The sequence below is a fragment of the Oncorhynchus mykiss genome, chromosome 31 (assembly GCF_013265735.2).
Source record: "Oncorhynchus mykiss isolate Arlee chromosome 31, USDA_OmykA_1.1, whole genome shotgun sequence".
Taxonomy (NCBI): Eukaryota; Metazoa; Chordata; class Actinopteri; order Salmoniformes; family Salmonidae; genus Oncorhynchus; species Oncorhynchus mykiss.
In genome coordinates, this window is record NC_050571.1 from 38,393,675 (window position 1) to 38,413,816 (window position 20,142).

Genomic DNA, 20,142 nt, shown 5'->3' on the forward strand with positions numbered 1-20,142 from the left:
TGCAAGTTTAGGTGCACACCTTGAATACAGCATTTTATATTCTGACTGAACTCACAGCATGGTTGCCTCTATTTACAATGGATTGAATATTGAATTAGTCTAGACTCTAGAGAGAGGTTCTGGATGTGTCTGTATGTTTTGTGGTTGAGAGCGCTTCTCTGACTGTCCTTCAGCCTCACCCCCCTTCTCTCCGAGGGTGCTAGCTGTCTCCACAGCCCGCCTGTCAGCCACCAAATGACAGCTGACACACCATGATGGAGGGTGGCTCCATGGGGCATCTGCTCAGCTAGACATGCCCAAACTGTTTGGGAAATGAAACATGAAGGAGAAACTCCATTGGTCTATTGTTTTTCTAAGTTGGTGATGGCATACAAGGCTGTGACGATTTGGAATGATGGGAACATTTTCACAGAAATGTTGATTACCAATGTGTATGGTGTTTCAACTTCACTTACAGTATGTTACATAGATATATACTATTGGATGATCTGTGTCCATTACAAAGATCAATACAGGCCAGGGTTTGAGGAGAAAGAAGGAAATGGAGACCCTAATGTGTAAAAACAGTGAAAGTGTGAAGACAGTAGAGCTGCAAACATGTAAAACAAAGGGGAAAATACCATCATTATTGACCCAATATTTGACTTACAGTACCAGTCAAAAGTTTGGACACCTACTCATTCAGGGGATTTTCTTTATTTAAAAAAAACTATTTTCTACATTGTAGAATAATAGTGAAGATATCAAAACTATGAAATAACACATATGGAATCAAAGTAGTAACCCAAAAAGTGTTAAACATGTCAAAATATATTTTAGATTCTTCAAAGTAGCCACCCTTTGCCTTGATGACAGCTTTGCACACTCTTGGCAATATCTCAACCAGCTTCACCTGGAATTATTTTCCAACAGTCTTGAAGGAGTTCCCACATATACTGAGCACTTGTTGGCTGCTTTTCCTTCACTCTGCGGTCCAACTCATCCCAAACCATCTCATTTGGGTTGAGGTCGGGTGATTGTGGAGGCCAGGTCCTCTGATGCAGCACTCCAGCCTGGATGTGTGTTGGGTCATTGTCCTGTTGAAAAACAAATGATAGTCCCACTAAGCACCAACCAGATGGGATGGCGTATCGAATGCCAAGAGTGTGGTACTGTATAAGTATGTGGTCAGTATAAGATTATATCATCCTGTCCATAACGATTTTTATGCTACATGAGTTCTGTCATGTTGTTTACGCTTTATACATTGTGCATTTGAAGATTCACCTCTGACATTTGTTATTGAAAATGTAATATTTGTTTGACTCCCAAGAATGCTTATGACTTCATACATTATGTTGGCTTTGAATTTCTCTCTCTTGATTGAAGTGTTCCGTTCCAACCAAAAGGGAATTCCAAGAGGGTTCTGTAGCATTCATAATAAATGGAGTGTGTCAATCCATTTATTGATTTTGTTTTGCTTTGAATGTTTCTAAATGAGCTAGGGAATGTGTGTTTAATATATATTTGACGCATTCATTTGTTCTAAAGGTGGTATCCTATGACGGTGCCACGTTGAAAGTCACTGGGCTCTTCAGTAAGAAAATTCTACAGCCAATGTTCCTATGGAGATTGCATGGCTGTGTGCTTGATTTTATACACCTGTCAGCAATGGGTGTGGCTGAAATAGCCAAATCCACTAATTTTAAGGAGTGTCTACATAATTTTGTCTGTATATAGTGTATGTCTTTGATGGTAGAACGGTATCAATTTATGGTAAAGTTGGTGGTATGGTGGGGTGTGGTTATTCCTAACTATCCCAGGAAGATACAAGTCTTTTCTAAAACCATAATGCGTGAAAATGCTTCTCGCCTGCAATGTTGAGTACCCTTCTTTGAGTCAGAACATGCAATACACATGCATCACGAAGGATAAACCAAATCCATTCCACGCTGTGAAGATGTTTTCTGAATACTGTATATTTCCATTCTACCCAACGCATCGGCCTAACAACTTGCCATATTGAGCAATAAACGATATTCTCTCATCGCCTCGCATCGCCCGCAGCGCATGTTGAGCGGAGCTTAAATCAGAAAAAAATAAAAGTATCTTATTTTAATGGGCATCAGAGAAACAGTCAACCTTAACTGAGTCATAATGACCCTACAGTAATCATGACTTACAGTGTGTTCTGAGGAAAAACGTTTGCTCGATTTTCTATCTTCACAAAGCCCCCCCATCTGACCTTCATCAACACCAAAGAAGACTCGAGGCTGTAATCGCTTCCAAAGGTGCTTCAACAAAGTAATGAGTAAAGGGTCTGAATATTTTATGTAAAATGTGATATTTCAGTTTATTTTTAATACATTTGCAAAACTTTCTAAAAACCTGTGTTTGCTTTTTTATTTGGGGTAATTGTCAAATCAAATCAAATCAAATTGTATTTGTCACATACACATGGTTAGCAGATGTTAATGCGAGTGTAGCGAAATGCTTGTGCTTCTAGTTCCGACAATGCAGTAATAACAAGTAATCTAACTAACAATTCCAAAACTACTGTCTTGTACACAGTGTAAGGGGATAAAGAATATGTACATAAGGATATATGAATGAGTGATGGTACAGAGCAGCATAGGCAAGATACAGTAGATGGTATCGAGTACAGTATGTACAAATGAGATGAGTATGTAAACAAAGTGGCATAATTAAAGTGGCTAGTGATACATGTATTACATAAGGATACAGTCGATGATATAGAGTACAGTATATACGTATGCATATGAGATGAATAATGTAGGGTAAGTAACATTATATAAGGTAGCATTGTTTAAAGTGGCTAGTGATATATTTACATCATTTCCCATCAATTCCCATTATTAAAGTGGCTGGAGTTGAGTCAGTGTCAGTGTGTTGGCAGCAGCCACTCAATGTTAGTGGTGGCTGTTTAACAGTCTGATGGCCTTGAGATAGAAGCTGTTTTTCAGTCTCTCTGTCCCAGCTTTGATGCACCTGTACTGACCTCGCCTTCTGGATGATAGCGGGGTGAACAGGCAGTGGCTCGGGTGGTTGATGTCCTTGATGATCTTTATGGCCTTCCTGTGACATCGGGTGGTGTAGGTGTCCTGGAGGGCAGGTAATTTGCCCCCGGTGATGCGTTGTGCAGACCTCACTACCCTCTGGAGAGCCTTACGGTTGAGGGCGGAGCAGTTGCCGTACCAGGCGGTGATACAGCCCGCCAGGATGCTCTCGATTGTGCATCTGTAGAAGTTTGTGAGTGCTTTTGGTGACAAGCCGAATTTCTTCAGCCTCCTGAGGTTGAAGAGGCGCTGCTGCGCCTTCTTCACAATGCTGTCTGTGTGAGTGGACCAATTCAGTTTGTCTGTGATGTGTATGCCGAGGAACTTAAAACTTGCTACCCTCTCCACTACTGTTCCATCGATGTGGATAAGGGGGTGTTCCCTCTGCTGTTTCCTGAAGTCCACAATCATCTCCTTAGTTTTGTTGACGTTGAGTGTGAGGTTATTTTCCTGACACCACACTCCAAGGGCCCTCACCTCCTCCCTGTAGGCCGTCTCGTCGTTGTTGGTAATCAAGCCTACCACTGTTGTGTCGTCCGCAAACTTGATGATTGAGTTGGAGGCGTGCGTGGCCACGCAGTCGTGGGTGAACAGGGAGTACAGGAGAGGGCTCAGAACGCACCCTTGTGGGGCCCCAGTGTTGAGGATCAGCGGGGAGGAGATGTTGTTGCCTACCCTCACCACCTGGGGGCGGCCCGTCAGGAAGTCCAGTACCCAGTTGCACAGGGCGGGGTCGAGACCCAGGGTCTCGAGCTTGATGACGAGCTTGGAGGGTACTATGGTGTTGAATGCCGAGCTGTAGTCGATGAACAGCACTCTCACATAGGTATTCCTCTTGTCCAGATGGGTTAGGGCAGTGTGCAGTGTGGTTGAGATTGCATCGTCTGTGGACCTATTTGGGCGGTAAGCAAATTGGAGTGGGTCTAGGGTGTCAGGTAGGGTGGAGGTGATATGGTCCTTGACTAGTCTCTCAAAGCACTTCATGATGACGGAAGTGAGTGCTACGGGGCGGTAGTCGTTTAGCTCAGTTACCTTAGCTTTCTTGGGAACAGGAACAATGGTGGCCCTCTATTGTGTGTAGATTGGTACGAAACAAAAACATATTTAATCAATTTTAGAATCATGGTGGTAATGTAACTTATATATACTTATATATTATTCAGACCCCTTGACCTTTTCCACATTTTATTAGGTTACAGCCTCTTTCTAAATATGTTTTTTTTTAAATGTCCATCATTAATGGCCTGCAGCATACCACCCTGCATTCCACTGCTTGCTTGCTTCTGCAGCTAAGCAGGGTTGGTCCTGGTCAGTCTCTGGATGGGAGACCAGGTGCTGCTGGAAGTGGTGTTGGAGGGCCAGTAGAAAGCACCCTTTCTTCTGGTCTAAAAAAATAAATATCCCAATGCCCCAGGGCAGTGATTTGGGACATTGTCCTCTGTAGGGTGCTGTCTTTTGGATGGGACGTTAAATGGGTTTCCTGATTCTTTGTGGTCACTAAAGATCCCATAGCACGTATTTTAAGAGTAGGTGTGTTAATTAACCCTGGTGTCTTGGCTAAATTCCCAATCTGGACCTCATACCATCACGGTCACCTAATCATCCCCAGTTTACAATTCATCCCCCCTCCTATTCCCCAGATCTTTGCTTTAAATGAGAATGTGTTCTCAGTCAACTTACCTGGTAAAATAAGGGTACAAAATATGAATAAAAATCTACAAAAATGTTTATACATTTTTGTAAATGTATAAAAATAAATAAAGCTGAAATAGCACGTTTACATAACTATTCAGCCCCTTTACAGAGTACTTTGTTGAAGCACCTTTGGCAGCAATTACAGCCTCGAGTCTTCTTAGGTAACACTACAAGCTTGGCACACCTGTATTTGGGGAGTTTCTCCCATTATTCTCTGCTGATCCTCTCAAGCTCTGTCAGGTTGGATGGGGAGCTTTGCTCCACTGCTATTTTCAGGTCTCTCCAGAGATGTTAGATCGGGTTCAATTCCGGGCTCTCAAGGACACTCAAACTTGTCCCGAAGCCACTCCTGCATTGTCTTGGCTGTGTACTTAGGGTCGTTGTCCTGTTGTGAGGTGAACCTTCACCCCAGTCTGAGGTCCTGAGCGCTCTGGAGCAGATTTTCATGAAAGATCTCTCTGTACTTTGCTCCATTCATCTTTCCCCCAATCCTGACAAGTCTCCCAGTCCCTGCCGCTGAACAACTTCCCCACAGCATGATGCTGCCACCACCATGCTTCACTGTAGGGATGGTGCCAGGTTTCTTCCAGAAGTGACGCTTGGTTTCAGGCCAAACAGTTCAATTTTGATTTCATCAGACCGGAGAATCTTGTTTCTCATGGTCTGTGAGTCTTTATGTGCCTTTTGGCAAACTCCAAGCGGCTGTCATGTGCCTTTTACTAAGGAGTGGCTTCTGTCTGGCCACTCTACCATAAAGGCCTGATTGGTGGAGTGCTGCGGATATGGTTGTCCTTCTGGAAGGTTCTTCCATCTCCACAGAGGAACTCTAGAGCTTTGTCAGACTGACCATCGGGTTCTTGGTCACCTCCCTGACCAAGGCCCTTCTCCCCCGATTGCTCAGTTTGGCTGGGCGGCCAGCTTTGGGAAGAGTGTTGGTGGTTCCAAACTTCTTCCATTTAAGAATGACGGAGGCCACTGTGTTCTTGGGGACCTTTAATGCTGCAGAAATGTTTTCGTACCCTTCCCCAGATCTGTGCATCGTCACAATCCTGTCTCAGAGCTCTACGGACAATTCCTTTGACCTCATGGCTTGGTTTTTATGCACTGTCAACTGTGGGACCTTATATAGACAGATGTGTGCCATTCCTAATCATGTCCATTCAATTGAATTTACCACAGGTGGTCTCCAATCAAGTTGTAAAAACATCAAGGATGATCAATGGAAACAGGATGCACCTGAGCTCAATTTCGAGTCTCATAGCAAAGGTTCTGAATACTTATGTAAATAAGGTATATCTGTTATTTAATTTTAATAAATGTGCAAAAACGTGTATAAACCTGTTTTATCTTTTTCATTATTGGGTATTGTGTGTATATTTGCTGGATATGTTTTTTTTAAATTTAATACATTTTAGAATAAGGCTGCAACGTATAGAAATGTGGAAAATGTCAAAGGGTCTAAATACTTTCCGAATGCACTGTATCTATTTGCATTCATTTAAAACCCTGTAAGGATCTGTATTCTCAGATGTACTATGGCAAATCCTAAGTGTGTCCTATCCTGGGTCAGCTTCATTAGAACACACCATAGGAAAATGTTTTTGTGACAGAAAACAAAAACAATAATTCCTTTTTGGAGATAAGTTCAGATTGTGTCTCCTCGTTTCACTCGGTTCAGAGTTGTTTTGTCAGTATCGTGCCCAATGAACATGACCCTCTTGTCTGTCCAGGTCTGACCACACTGCAGGTGGTGCTGGACACGGCTGCAGAAAGGAAGTGGCAGGTGACCGCCATCAACGTGGGCAACCTGAAGGACGAGAGGAAAGACGAGGCCTACCGCTCCCTCTTCCAGGACCTGGAGAACAAGAAGGAGAGACGGGTCATCCTGGACTGTGAACAGGACAAAGTCAAAGACATTATGGAACAGGTAAACATAAAAGCTCAGTCCTCTGGTAGTTTGTGCTGGCCCTGATGTTAGAGCAGTGTTATATTGAACAGCTATTCTGCTATGATTGAGCTTATGATGACTGCAATGATGAGTGTGTGTAATGCAGCAGTTGAGATCTTGATGGTGTGTTTTTGCCTGTGTGGGTGAGTGTCATCCTTGCCTGCAAACATTTCACACCTACCCCCCAAGTGGACTGCCTTGCAACAATCCCCTTAATTGTTAAATTAAACTGCAACAAAAGTGGAATTAAAGGCCACAGAGATTTACATAAACGGGTTATTTATAAATCATCCCTGGCCCGTGGGAGAGTACATCGATTTGTTTTTAAGGCAAGCAGATGTGTGTTTCACAAAACACTGAAATCAATGCGTATTCCCCTCGCTGCTGCATGCTAAAGGTTTTATCTGAGAGAAACATAATCAAAACCGGTCACAGTTTTCTGCCTATAGGAAGTCACGTACAATGCATTTTTATTCAAATTATTATTCTCTTTATGTAACTGGCTTTCTATGTGGAGGTGTCACTCATGTGGTGGGATTAGCTGCAGGTGTGTCATTTGAGGTAGTTAGTGAAATGGCTTTTGAGGTAATTACTGAAATGGGCTTCCTGTTTTGGTTCGTTACTGACAAGTGATAGCACTGGCAGGTGGCAGGTGTTCGTGACTGTAAATAAAGCCTATAAGAATAACACTCATGACTACTGTAGCATACGGAATATGATTACATGTAGACTGTCTTGTTTGATTTCCATGTCATTATGGTTTCATATATGATCTGTTCTGTTTACCTATCTGATCTTTTCTCCAGGTTATCACCATTGGCAGACATGTGAAAGGCTACCACTATATCATTGCAAATTTGGTGAGTTTTCACAACTCAGCTGTGGAATTGGAACCTCAGGGAGAACATAGTGACTAAAATAGATTTATTAAGCTAAAAGCATAGCGATGAGACATTGAGAAGCCAGAGTGATCGTCTTCCAATTGAATCTCTTATGTATTGCCAAATAAGTTAGCTTTGGGTAATAATTCCATTCCCGTTTCTTTCTTTCAGCTGACATTTGTTTGACAGCAAACATTCCCATTTCATGTCTGTGCTTGGATTCCCTTGTTTTTCCATTTCAGGGTTTTGTGGATGGGGACCTCTCCAAAATCCAATATGGAGGAGCCAACGTCTCAGGTTTCCAGATTGTGGATTTCGATGACCCGTTGGTTTCCAAATTTGACCAGATTTGGGAGGCTCTGGAGGAGAAGGAGTACCCTGGTGCCGACAGTAAGATTAGGGTGAGTAGACATCCACGTGGGTGCTGAGTTGAGAGGGACTCAGCTAGCACTTCTCCATCCCCGGGAGCTGTGACGTGGCTGTGGCTTCAAAATGTTTTGCCCCTATTCTCCCTCACACATACTGTGTGTGTGTGCAGACCCAGGCACACAGCCCCTTGCACACACACAGACAAGCACACTGACGTCCTCACAACCCCTCTCAGAAACACACTAACTCTTCCTTCCCCTCCCTTGTGTCCCTATTTCACCCCCCCAACACACTTACACACCCTTCCCCTTCTGTTCTATTGCAGTACACGTCGGCGTTGACCTACGACGCGGTGCAGGTGATGACGGAGGCCTTCCGCTACCTGCACAAGCAGCGCATTGACATCGCCAGAAAGGGCAACAACGGCGACTGTCTGGCTAACCCCGCCGTGCCCTGGGCGCAGGGAGTGGAGATTGAACGAGCGCTCAAACAGGTGACAGCATGGGGTTGCCGTGGCAACGGCTGGCTGGCTCTACCACATACACGCACACACACAGAGACTGATGTATAAGGACACACACATTCTCCCCTGAGCTAGCATTGACAATAGTCTTCCCACACACTCTCAGGATTTCTACCCTGAGCATTGGCTTCAAAGCTTAGACGAGGCAATGTGAATCCAGATCTGTGTGGAAAAAGTAAATTGGTCTATGACTGAGGTATTTAATGGTGGCGTCTTGCCATTCTGCCGCTGTGGTTTTGTGTCCTTCTAGGTTCGTGTGGACGGTCTCACAGGGAATATTCAGTTTGATCAACATGGCAAACGAGTAAACTACTCTGTTAATATCATGGAGCTGAAGAATAATGGTCCTGTGAAGGTATGTTAGTGTTTCTGAATATGGATATGGCTAGAACATGTCTCAATATGATAGATGCTGAGCCCACCCTCGGAAGCCCCGCCTTACTGGCTACAATATCAGGGCTGTCATCCATTTTCAAAATTCTTCTCTCTTCAGCTCGCCTGAAGGAAGAACATTTCAATCACACAAAGGCTCCAAGATTCAGATCTGACTTAGGTGTCTGTCAGTGGGTCCCCCTAGATGTTGCTTTGCTCTCTTTACGTGACACATGTATGCATTGCATGCACATGACCAATAGGGCCCGAACTATAGAATATCATAATCACATAAGTTAATGAATTTTAACAAACTCAGAACACTAACACATCTGACAGCAAAACGTATGCAGAGGACGTGACAAATGAACTTGAAACGGGGGAATTTTTACTGGTTGCTCAGGGGGTCAAGGAAAGGTCAAGTTGTGGAAAAAAACTGGAGATCAAGAAAAATAAAGTAAGAAGCAAGTGCTGTGTGCATATGTTTGCCAAACTGGTGCTGTTAGATTACAATCTAATTTCTCTAACGGTTTGGAACAATATAAACAACACTAAATCAATTAAGTGTACTAGAGAGTCTGTAATTATTATTTAAAACATTTTGTAAAGCCTTTATTACAGCAAAGACCAAAACCAGTCGCATTCATTCGTGAATGCAATTTCCAAAATGGAACGGTTTATTTATCGTTTACGCTAATTATTCAAGAGTCGCGTTGTTATTTTTATTTTTTTTAAAGAATGCTTGATTGCATTTCAAATCAGGAATGACTCGTATGCTGTGTGATGACATGAATGAATTAATAATTGATTGATACAGTACTGTAGCTTATATATAAGTATTGAAATATAGGCCTAAGTCAGTTATGTATGAAGACTAAACAGGATGTGCTCCAAGCCTACAGAACGATGGTGGTTATAGAAGGTTGCTATACTAAGCCAACTAATAATAATGATAATTATATATTGTTATAATAATGATGATCACAACAATAAAAATAATAATAAATATAAGGAGATCAAGGAAAATGAGGGCTATTACTATTATAAATATATTTTTTCTGGCCATTTGGAACAGTGTAAACCACACTAAATAAATTAGAAATAATACCAGAGAGGCTGTTCTAACGCAAAAAAAAAAGAAGTGTAAAGCCTTTATTACACCATAGCAAAGACTAACATTTTTTAAATGGTTTATCTGACATGTGGTTGGTGCTCACAAAGGCTTGGTGCTCACGGAATCAGTAGGCTATTAAACAAACACTCAAAGGTAACAGAAGCAGGATCTGTTTTATTTCGGTCGATGTGTATGGATGATTTATAACGCCAGGCACATTTAACAGTTAGACTATTGATTATAGGCCTAATTAAGTTGGGGATTCTGCCCTCCTCACTTTTCTTAGACAATCTAGGCAATGACTGTGTTCTCATCTCCTAACTCCGCTGCTGCCTCCACCACATTGTTTTCAACACCAATATGCTGGTTAACATGGCCTTTATGCACATAGCAACATGTTCTAGGAAAAGGCGCCAATTCAACAGTGCACTGATGTGTTTCAGAACCACGGACAGCGACTGCTATCCTGTCACGTGTGCTCCCTCTCCGTCCTCTAGGTCACCAGTCTTCTTGTCGTGGCGCACACCTGTCACCAGCGTAACGCCCAATTGTGCATTATGACACTCAATCACCTCCTTGATTACCTGCCCTTTATGTCACTCCGTTTGGTTTCATTGTATCTGTTTCTGTTCCATGTCAGTGCGCTGTTTGTGTTACAGGTTTGTTTAATTTATTAATTAAATGTATTCACTCCCTGAACTTGCTTCCCGACTCTCAGCGCACATCATTACAATCCAATGCGGGAGAAAGTGCATCTGTTACAGAATAATATTATTTGTATTAGTGTTGCACCATTGTTCCTACCTAACATAACCACATACAATTTCAGTAGCATTTCTTCGAGTGATGGAATGTGCCATCCCCACAGCCTCCACAATGGATTAGTCCACTCAGACAGGCAACAATCATGATGTCTTGTACATCATGATTTTATTTATCTATATACACAGTACCAGTCAATAGTTTGGACACACCTACTCATTCAAGGGTTTTTCTTAATTTTTACTATTTTCTACATTGTAGAATAATAGTGAAGACATCAAAACTATGAAAAAACACATATGGAATCATGTAGTAACCAAAATAGTGTTAAACAAATCTAAATATATTTTAGATTCTTCAAAGTAGCCACCCTTTGCCTTCATGACAGCTTTGCACACTCTTGGTATTCTCTCAACCAGCTTCACCAGGTAGTGGTTTGCCGGCAATTGGAATGCATTTCAATTTACAGGTGTGCCTTGTTAAAAGTTTCTTTGTGGAATTTCTTTCGTTCTTAATGCGTTTGAGCCAATCAGTTGTACTGTGACTGTATAGTTGTAATCACGTTTGAGAGTAAACCCCTAGTTGTCAAATTCAACCTTTCAGAGGCCAAACCCACAGTTCCATATCTTACTTTAGGACATGAAGGTCAGTCAATGTGGAAAATTTCAAGAACTACGTTTTTTCAAGTGCAGTCGCAAAAACCATCAAGCGCTATGATGAAACTGGCGCTCAAGAGGACCGTCACAAGAAGGAAAGACCTAGAGTTACCTCTGCTGCAGAGTATATGTTAATTAGAGGTCCCTGCATCAGATGTACAGAGCAGTTGGTACAGCCGGTACTTTATAGTTCCCAAGAGCGATGGAACTTTGTGTCCAATCCAGGATTTCAAGGTTTGTAAATTTAACATGCTCACACTTTGCCGTCTATTGCAGTGGATGCAACCCAGCAATACGTTTATGTCCATAGATCTGACGGATGCATATTGTCATGTGACTAGATGAAGTAGCTGAGTTGAGGGAACAGGTGGAGCTCCAGCTCCATGTTGGTTTCCCATATTCAGTCTCTGGGGTGCACAGTGAATCACAAGAGAATGCGGTTCAGCGCATTCAGTTTTCTGGGTCTTGTTCTGATTCGGTTCTGAATCTTAAGTTTTTGTCCCAACAAGAGTAGTGTCGCATTCCGGCTCTGTTTGGCACGGTTTCAACTGGGACACTCAGTGTCTTTTCACTAATGCCTGCGGTTGTTGGGTCTGATGGTCTCTCTGATAGCTGTGGTGCCTCTGGGACTTCTGTTGATGTGTCTGTTTCAGAGCTAGATGATTGCTACGTGTCTGGACGCATCTCGCCACTGCCGTCGTTTGCTCAGGGTTTCCCCAACGTTGCTAGCGCTAGGCTTTCCGTCCGATGTTGGAGGGCAAGCATGAGTTGGTAAGGTCCGACAACAGGACAGTGGTGGCTTACATCAATAGGCAGAGGGGGACACTCTCTCTCTTAAACCTGAACTGTTATCTGCTTCTAAAAAGCAGTGAGAATTTGTCGCTCCGGGGAAGTATCTTCCCAGATCTCTCAGCGTGGTTGCAGACCTCCTTTCCAGGGGAGGCTTATCTCTACGGAATGGAGACTGCACGCACCCCTTGGTGGTGGCCCAGATATAGGACCTGTTCGGCAGGACCGACGTAGATCTTACGCATCGCAAGAAAACTGACATCTGTTCTTCTCAGTGAGGGATCTGGGTGCTCCGTTGGGAAGGGATGCTTTGGTCCATCATTGGCCTTGGACCCTGCTCTATGTGTTCCTCTGGTATACTGGATTCAGACCACCGTGGAGAGGGTCCATCAGGAGGGTCTGGTGGCTCCCCGTTGGACCAGACAACCCTGGTTCCCGGGGAGATCATCTGCCTGTTGGGGGACACCTAGAGGGTTCTGTGTCGTCGGGGTCTATTGTCCCAGGCACATAGGACAATTTGACACAGAGATATGAAACTGTGGGTTTGGCCCCTGAAAGGTTGAATTTGAGGACTAGGGGTTTACTCTCAAACGTGATTACAACCATACAGTCAGCGAATGATGAATGGAACCTGAGTTTACAAATAATTAAATCAATAAAATAAGAATATATATGTTTGGTTAACAGTTATGCAACACCAAATTCCTGATTTTCTTATGGCTGGGTCTGGGAGCAGGTGTTAGGCAGTGCACATGTTACGCATTTATCCGCGTCACCACAGTTTCCCTGCGGGTTTGAGCCTTGGACTGCCATGGTTCATCGATAGGGAATGCACATTATCAAGACACAACAGATGCCCTGTTGTTTTGGACTTGCGGTTCCTTGTGTGAGTTCTGGCATTCCAGACACCTTGGGTCTCTGTGTGAGACTTTTTGGAACTGGTATGGACTGGGGTCGATGTTAGGCAGTTTCCAGTGGCTTTGAGCCTTGGACTGCCGTGGCAGTGCGCCAGTACACAGTTTCCAGGTTACTGCAGGTTTTCTGTGGGTTTGAGCTTCAGGCTGCTGTGGTTCATTTACTCTGGTCAATCCTATGCTGTGCGTATCTGCGCTTTACCAAGTCATGACAGGGGTTCTGTTACTTTGGACTTGTGGTTCTTTGTACTAGTATGGACATTTCAGGCTCGCAAGGTAAGCATTGTTCTTGAGCTGGTGAAACCTGCGTGTGCTTTGGCTGCCGTGGACCTAGTTTGGTACCCTCTGAGCCGGCTTGGGCCGTGATTGTATGTCCCCGTAGAATGTTATACAGAGTGACCGACTGAAAGGGAAGGTACAGTTAGAAATATAAATACTGTTTCCTGAAGGAGGGAACGAGGTACAACATATTTTGGCCCCACACCGTCAGGGGGTTTGAGCTTGCTGAAGAGCAGTACGGAATTGAAGAAATGTATGCGAGCCACAATTTTATAGCCAGGAAGGCTTCCAAGGGTGGCCTCGGCCTCCATTGACCTGTTGGGCGTGATTTCCGATTGGCTTGATTTGAGACTCCCCATAGTATGTTATACCTCGTTCGCTCCTTCAGGGAACAATAGTTATATTCATAACTGTATGTTTACACTCATCTGAAACAACAACGCTGTCTACCGTCTCATGACATTATGGAACTGCTCATTCACTATTCATTATTTTCTCCACAGATTGGATATTGGAACGAAGTTGACAAAATGGCTGTCACAAAATCAGACGTGTTTCCGAATGACACAACAGGAATGGAAAACAAAACGGTCATTGTGACCACAATCTTGGTAATGACTTATCATTCACTCTATTCATACCACCTGACTCTTTAATTCACAACAATTGAATTGAAAATCAAAACTTAGCAATTGTTAGTCCATAGAATCATGTTTTTATAGTATTACTGTGTCCATATTGATGCAGTTCTAATATGGACACTGTACATACACAAACAAACCCATTGTAGTCTACGTCTATTTATGAGCTGTTCATTCATTCAGTGAAAAGCCTCTAAATGTATACAGCTAGCATGAACTGTATACCATGATGTAAAGGCTAAAGGCACTCCTACTGGACTGAACAGTATTTTTGGTTTTCTCCCTCAGGAAGCCCCATATGTTATGCTCAAGAAGAATGCTGACCTTTTTTTAGATAATGAAAGATACGAGGGCTATTGTGTAGATCTGGCTGCTGAGATAGCCAAACACTGCGGCTTCAAATACCAGCTGAAAATTGTGGGGGATGGAAAATATGGAGCCCGAGACGCTGAGACCAAGATCTGGAACGGAATGGTGGGAGAGCTTGTTTATGGGGTAAGAAAAGAGATGCATGGGCCTTATAATATTGATCAAATCCAATAACTTGCTGTATACGAACATCCCCAGTAGTTCCCTTTAAACACTACTAATTCCCACCCGGTTTCCCTAGAACAACAACATCAGCTCTTTATAACATCAAGCTCTATCTCTCTCTCCTCCCCAGAAAGCTGACATAGCTGTGGCACCACTGACCATCACCCTCGTCCGGGAAGAAGTAATAGACTTCTCCAAGCCCTTTATGTCACTGGGTATTTCCATTATGATCAAGAAGCCCCAAAAGTCAAAACCTGGGGTCTTCTCCTTCCTGGACCCTCTGGCCTACGAAATCTGGATGTGCATCGTGTTTGCCTACATCGGTGTGAGCGTGGTGCTCTTCCTGGTCAGTCGATTCAGCCCATATGAGTGGCACACAGAGGAGTACGAGGACGGCCAGATCCAGACTAATGAGTCTACCAACGAGTTTGGGATATTCAACAGTCTCTGGTTCTCCCTCGGCGCCTTCATGAGACAGGGCTGTGACATCTCGCCTAGGTGGGTTTCAAACTGCCTCCTGATTGTATGTTGTTAGGCTGGCTCAGTGTGACTTACTAGTATTCATACACTGATATTATTGGTGAATTTTGCAACCTCGCAACTCATGCTACAATGAGGATCGAATCATCCCTAGCTTCCATTTGGCCCCCCTCCTCTCCCCTGTAACTATTCCCCAGGTTGTTGTTTTAAATGGCATTGTATTCTCAAGAATCTTACAGTGTAATATAAGGAGATAAAGATATACAGTGCATTCGGAAAGTATACAGACACCTTTACTTTTTCCACATTTTGTTACATTACAGCCTTATTCTAAAATGGATTAAATCATTTTTCCCCTCATCAATCTACGCACAATACCCCATAACGACAAAGAAAATACAGGTTTTTAGACATTTTTGTTCATTTATTAACATTAATATATCACAGTTACATATCACAGAACCTTTACTCAGTACTTTGTTGAAGCACCTTTGGCAGCGATTACAGCCTTGAGTCTTCTTGGGTATTATGTTACAAGCTTGGCACACCTATATTTGGGGAGTTTCTCCCATCCTTCTCTGCATATCCTCTCAAGCTCTGTCAGGTTGGGTGGGGAGCGTCGCTGCACAGCTATTTTTAGCTCTCTCCAGAAATGTTAGATCGGGTTCTATTCCGGGTTCTGGCTGGGCCACTCAAGAACACTCAGAGACTTGTCCCGAAGCCACTCCTGCGTTGTCTTGGCTGTGTGCTTAGGGTCATTGACCTGGAGATGAGCCTTCAACCCAGTCTGAGGTCCTGAGCATTCTTGAGCAGGTTTTCATCAAGGATCTCTCTGTACTTTACTCCATTCATCTTTCCCTCGATCTTGACTAGTCTCCCAGTCCCTGCCGCTGAAAAACATACCCACAGCATGATGCTGCCACCACCATGCTTCACCGTATGGATGGTGCCAGGTTTCCTCCAGATGTGACCCTTGGCATTTAGGCTAAAATAGTTCAATTTTGATTTCATCAGACCAGAGAATCTTACTTCTCATGATCGAAGAGTCCTTTAGGTGCTGGGGAGATGGTTGTTCTTTTGGAAGTTTCTCCCATCTCCACAGAGGAGATTGTCACTCTTGCAGAGTGACCATCAGGTTCTTGGTCACCTCCCTGACTAAGGCCCTTCTCCCCCGATTGCTCAATTTGGCCAGGTGACCTGGCCACATTCCATTTAAGAATGATGAAGACCACTTTTCTCTTGGGGACCTTCAATGCTGCAGACATTTTTTGGTACCCTTCCCCAGATCTGTGACTCAAGAGAATCCTTTCTCGGAGCTCTACGTACAATTCCTTCAACCTCATGGCTTGGTTTTTTCTCTGACATCCACTGTCAACTGTGGGACCTTGTATCGCCAGGTGTGTGGCTTTCCAAATCATGTTCAATCCCAAAAAATTACCACAGGTGGACTCCAATCAAGTTGTAGAAACCTCTCAAGGTTGATCAATGGAAACTTGATGCATGCTCTCAATTTTTACTTTCATAACAAAGGGTCTGAATACTTATGTAAATAAGGTATTTCTGTTTTTTTATTTTTAATAGTTTAGCAAAAATGTCTAAAAACCTGTTTTCACTTTGTCATTATGGGATATTGTGTGTAGATTTAATCAATTTTAGAATAGGGCTGTAACATAACAAAATGTGGAAAAAGTAAAAGTGTTTGAATACTTTCCGAATGCACTGAACCAAAAAATATAAAGGCAACAGTTTCAAAGATTTTACTGCGTTACAGTTCATTTAACGAAATAAGTTAATTGAAATAAATTTGGCCCAGATCTATACATTTCACAAGACAGTGAAGCCAGTTGGACGTACTGTCAAATTCTCTAAAATGACGTTGGAGGTGGCTTATGGTAGAGAAATTGACATTAAATTATCTGGCAACAGCTCTGGTGGACATTCCTGCAGTCAGCTTGCCAATTGCACACTCCCTCAAAACTTGAGACATCTATGGAATTGTGTTGTTTGACAAAACTGAACATTTTACAGTGGCCTTTTATTGTCCCCAGCACAAGGTGCACCTGTGTTATGATCATGCTGTTTAATCAGCTTCTTGATGTACCACACCTGTCAGGTGGATGGATTTTCTTGGCAAATGAGAAATGCTCACTAACAGGGATGTAAATAAATTTGTAAATACATTTTAATATTTTTTTTTACTTCTCATGAAACATGGGACCAACACTTCACATGTTGCGTTCATATCTTTATTCAGTGTACATTAACGATACCTCTCCAAACTTTATTTCAGGACATGACAACTGGATTTTTTAATTCTCTGTTGAGTGATATAAAAAAGCTAGTATTTTATACATCTTGGTATGATCCCTTCCATTTAATACACGTCCTGTACACTCCTGGCAGTCCTTGTACCCCTTGACGTACAGTTTATTATGTAAGCAGACGTGCCATGTCTTGAAATATCATAGTCCCAGCTGTAATTAATTCAGTGTCATATTAGTGCTAGGCGTATAGGGATTTAATGAAGTGCGAATGCAGCCGATTATGTTAAGCAGGCTCCCACTTTACACCAGAGAGGGGACCGTCAGTCACATGAATTCCTGGGAGATTTGTCATCAAGTTATCAGCTATTACCCACAGCGTCCCTTTACACATGACTGGGCCTTGATGTTGTTTAAAGGAAGAGCTAACTCTGTATATTTGCTCCAGGGTGCTCAGTTTTCCTTGCTATGTCATTACCGGAGATATCTATGGTCATACCATTTCTTTATGCGCACTCAATCAGCTATGAGTTTAATGTACAGTTGAAGTCGGAAGTTTACATACACTTAGGTTGGAGTCATTACACTTGCTTATCAACCACTCCACAAAATTCTTGTTAACAAACTATAGTTTTGCCTAGTCGGTTAGGACATCTACTTGGTGCATAACACAAGTAATTGTTTCATCAATTGTTTACAGACAGATTATTCCACTTATCATTCACTGTATCACAATTCTAGTGAGTCAGAAGTTTACATACACTAAGTTGACTGTGCCTTTAAAACCTGTTATGGATGATGCGAATTTTCGCAGCTTTTTGTTAAAAATCGCGCAACATTTCAAAGTCCTGCTACCCATGCCAGGAATATAGTATATGCATATGATATGTATGTGTGGATAGAAAACACTCTGAAGTTTCTAAAACTGGTTAAATCAGGTCTGTGGCTATAACAGAACGTGTTTAGGAGTAAAAATCCCTGGTAAAACTGTTTACCAAAAACCAAAAACAAAATATTCGTCCGCCATTCAATGAATTGTTTAAGACGAGAGAAAATATATGCGAACCCCCTGTAAACGCCTACAGCTTCCACACGGTGTCGCCATTGCTATCATTATCAGAATCATTTATCATTGGTTACAACACGAATAGACCCCTCCTTTCTTGAGGCGCATCACAGTATGTTGTGAAACTGAAAAAATGGACGATGATTTCCAGACTTGCTGCTATCGAATACAGATCGCCCCGTGATCAATTTGATACATCATTAACGTTTATTAATACCTAAAGTTGGTTTAGAAAAGTCGTTTGAAGTGATTTGTAAAAGTTTATAGGCGACTTTTGTAATTTTAAAAAGTGACGTTGCGTCTTGTAAATGGACTTTTCTCAGCATCAGACTGGTCTTCAGCAAATTACATTTTGGGTATACAATGACGGATTTAATCGGGAAAAAGACCCAATTGTGATGTTTATGGGACATATAGGAGTGCCAACAAAGAAGCTCGTCCAAGGTAATGAATGTTTTATATTTTATTTCTGCGTTTTGGGTAGCGCCGGCTACCGCAAAATCTGTTGTTTACGTGTCGTGCTGGTATTTTGGGGGGTGCATGCTATCAGATAATAGCTTCTCATGCTTTCGCCGAAAAGCATTTTACAAATCTGACTTGGTGGCTAGATTCACAACGAGTGTAGCTTTAATTCAGTACCTTGCATGTGCATTTTTATGAAAGTTTGAGCTTTATCGAGTACTTTACTCAAGTACTATAGGTGGCGCTCTGAAATTTCTGCTGAGCTATCCCTGTGCAGGGACCACCTCCATAAGAAGTTTTAAACAGCTTGGAAAATTCCAGAAAATGATGTCATGGCTTTAGAAGCTTCTGATAGGCTTATTGACATCATTTGAGTCAATTGGAGGTGTACCTGGATTTCAAGGCCTACCTTCAAACTCAGTGACTCTTTGCTTGACATCATTGGAAAAATCAAAAGAAATCTGCCAAGAGCTCAGAAAAAAAAATCTGGTTCATCCTTTGGAGCAATTTCCAAATGCATGAAGGTACCACGTTCATCTGTACAAACAATAGTACGCAAGTATAAACACCATGGGACCACGCAGCCATCATACCGCTCAGGAAGGAGACACGTTCTGTCTCCTAGTAATGAACTTACTTTGGTGCGAAAAGCCCAAATCAATCCCAGAACAACAGCAAAGGACCTTGTGGAGATGCTGGAGGAAACAGGTACAAAAGTATCTATATCCACAGTAAAACGATTCCTGTATCGACATAACCTGAAAGGCCGCTCAGCAAGGAAGAAGCCTCTACTCCAAAACCAGAATAAAAAAATCGGACTATGGTTTGCAACTGCACATGGGGACAAAAATCTTAGTAAAAAATCGTACTTTTTGGAGAAATGTCCTCTGGTCTGATGAAACAAAAATAGAGCTGCTTGGCCATAATGACCATCGTTATGTTTGGAGGAAAACGGGGAGGCTTGCAAGCCGAAAAACACCATCCCAACCGTGAAGCACAGGGGTGGCAGCGTCATGTTGTGAGGATGCTTTGCTGCAGGAGGGTGTGGTGCACTTCACTGAATAGATGGCATCATGAGGTAGGAAAATGATGTGGATATATTGAAGCAACATCTCAAGACATCAGTCAGGAAAGCTGGGTCGCAAATGCGTCTTCCAAATGAACAATGACCCCGAGCATACTTCCAAAGTTGTGGCAAATAGTTAAAGGACAACAAAGTCAAGGTATTGGAGTGGCCATCACAAAGCCCTGAACTCAATCCCATAAAAAGTGTGTGCGAGCGAGGAGGCCTAGATCCTGACTCAGTTACACCACTTCTGTCATGGCGGAATGGGCCAAAA

At 42.7% G+C, this 20,142-nt stretch overlaps 1 protein-coding gene across 11 annotated transcripts in view; it reads left to right on the forward strand.

The window, feature by feature from the left end:
* The window catches only part of LOC100499599 (glutamate receptor 2), a 70,829-nt gene that overhangs the window by 42,954 nt on the left and 7,733 nt on the right, over positions 1–20,142 (forward strand). For all 11 annotated transcript variants that reach the window (XR_002470691.2, XM_036969753.1, XM_021584123.2 and 8 more), the window contains exons 4-11: positions 6,482–6,678; positions 7,506–7,559; positions 7,823–7,981; positions 8,275–8,442; positions 8,723–8,827; positions 13,862–13,969; positions 14,288–14,494; positions 14,664–15,031. Coding sequence is in view for 10 of the 11 variants with exons in the window: in XM_036969753.1 (XP_036825648.1) it covers positions 6,482–6,678; positions 7,506–7,559; positions 7,823–7,981; positions 8,275–8,442; positions 8,723–8,827; positions 13,862–13,969; positions 14,288–14,494; positions 14,664–15,031 (1,366 nt within the window). In the remaining variant the exon portion in view is untranslated. The remainder of the gene's footprint in view (positions 1–6,481; positions 6,679–7,505; positions 7,560–7,822; positions 7,982–8,274; positions 8,443–8,722; positions 8,828–13,861; positions 13,970–14,287; positions 14,495–14,663; positions 15,032–20,142) is intronic.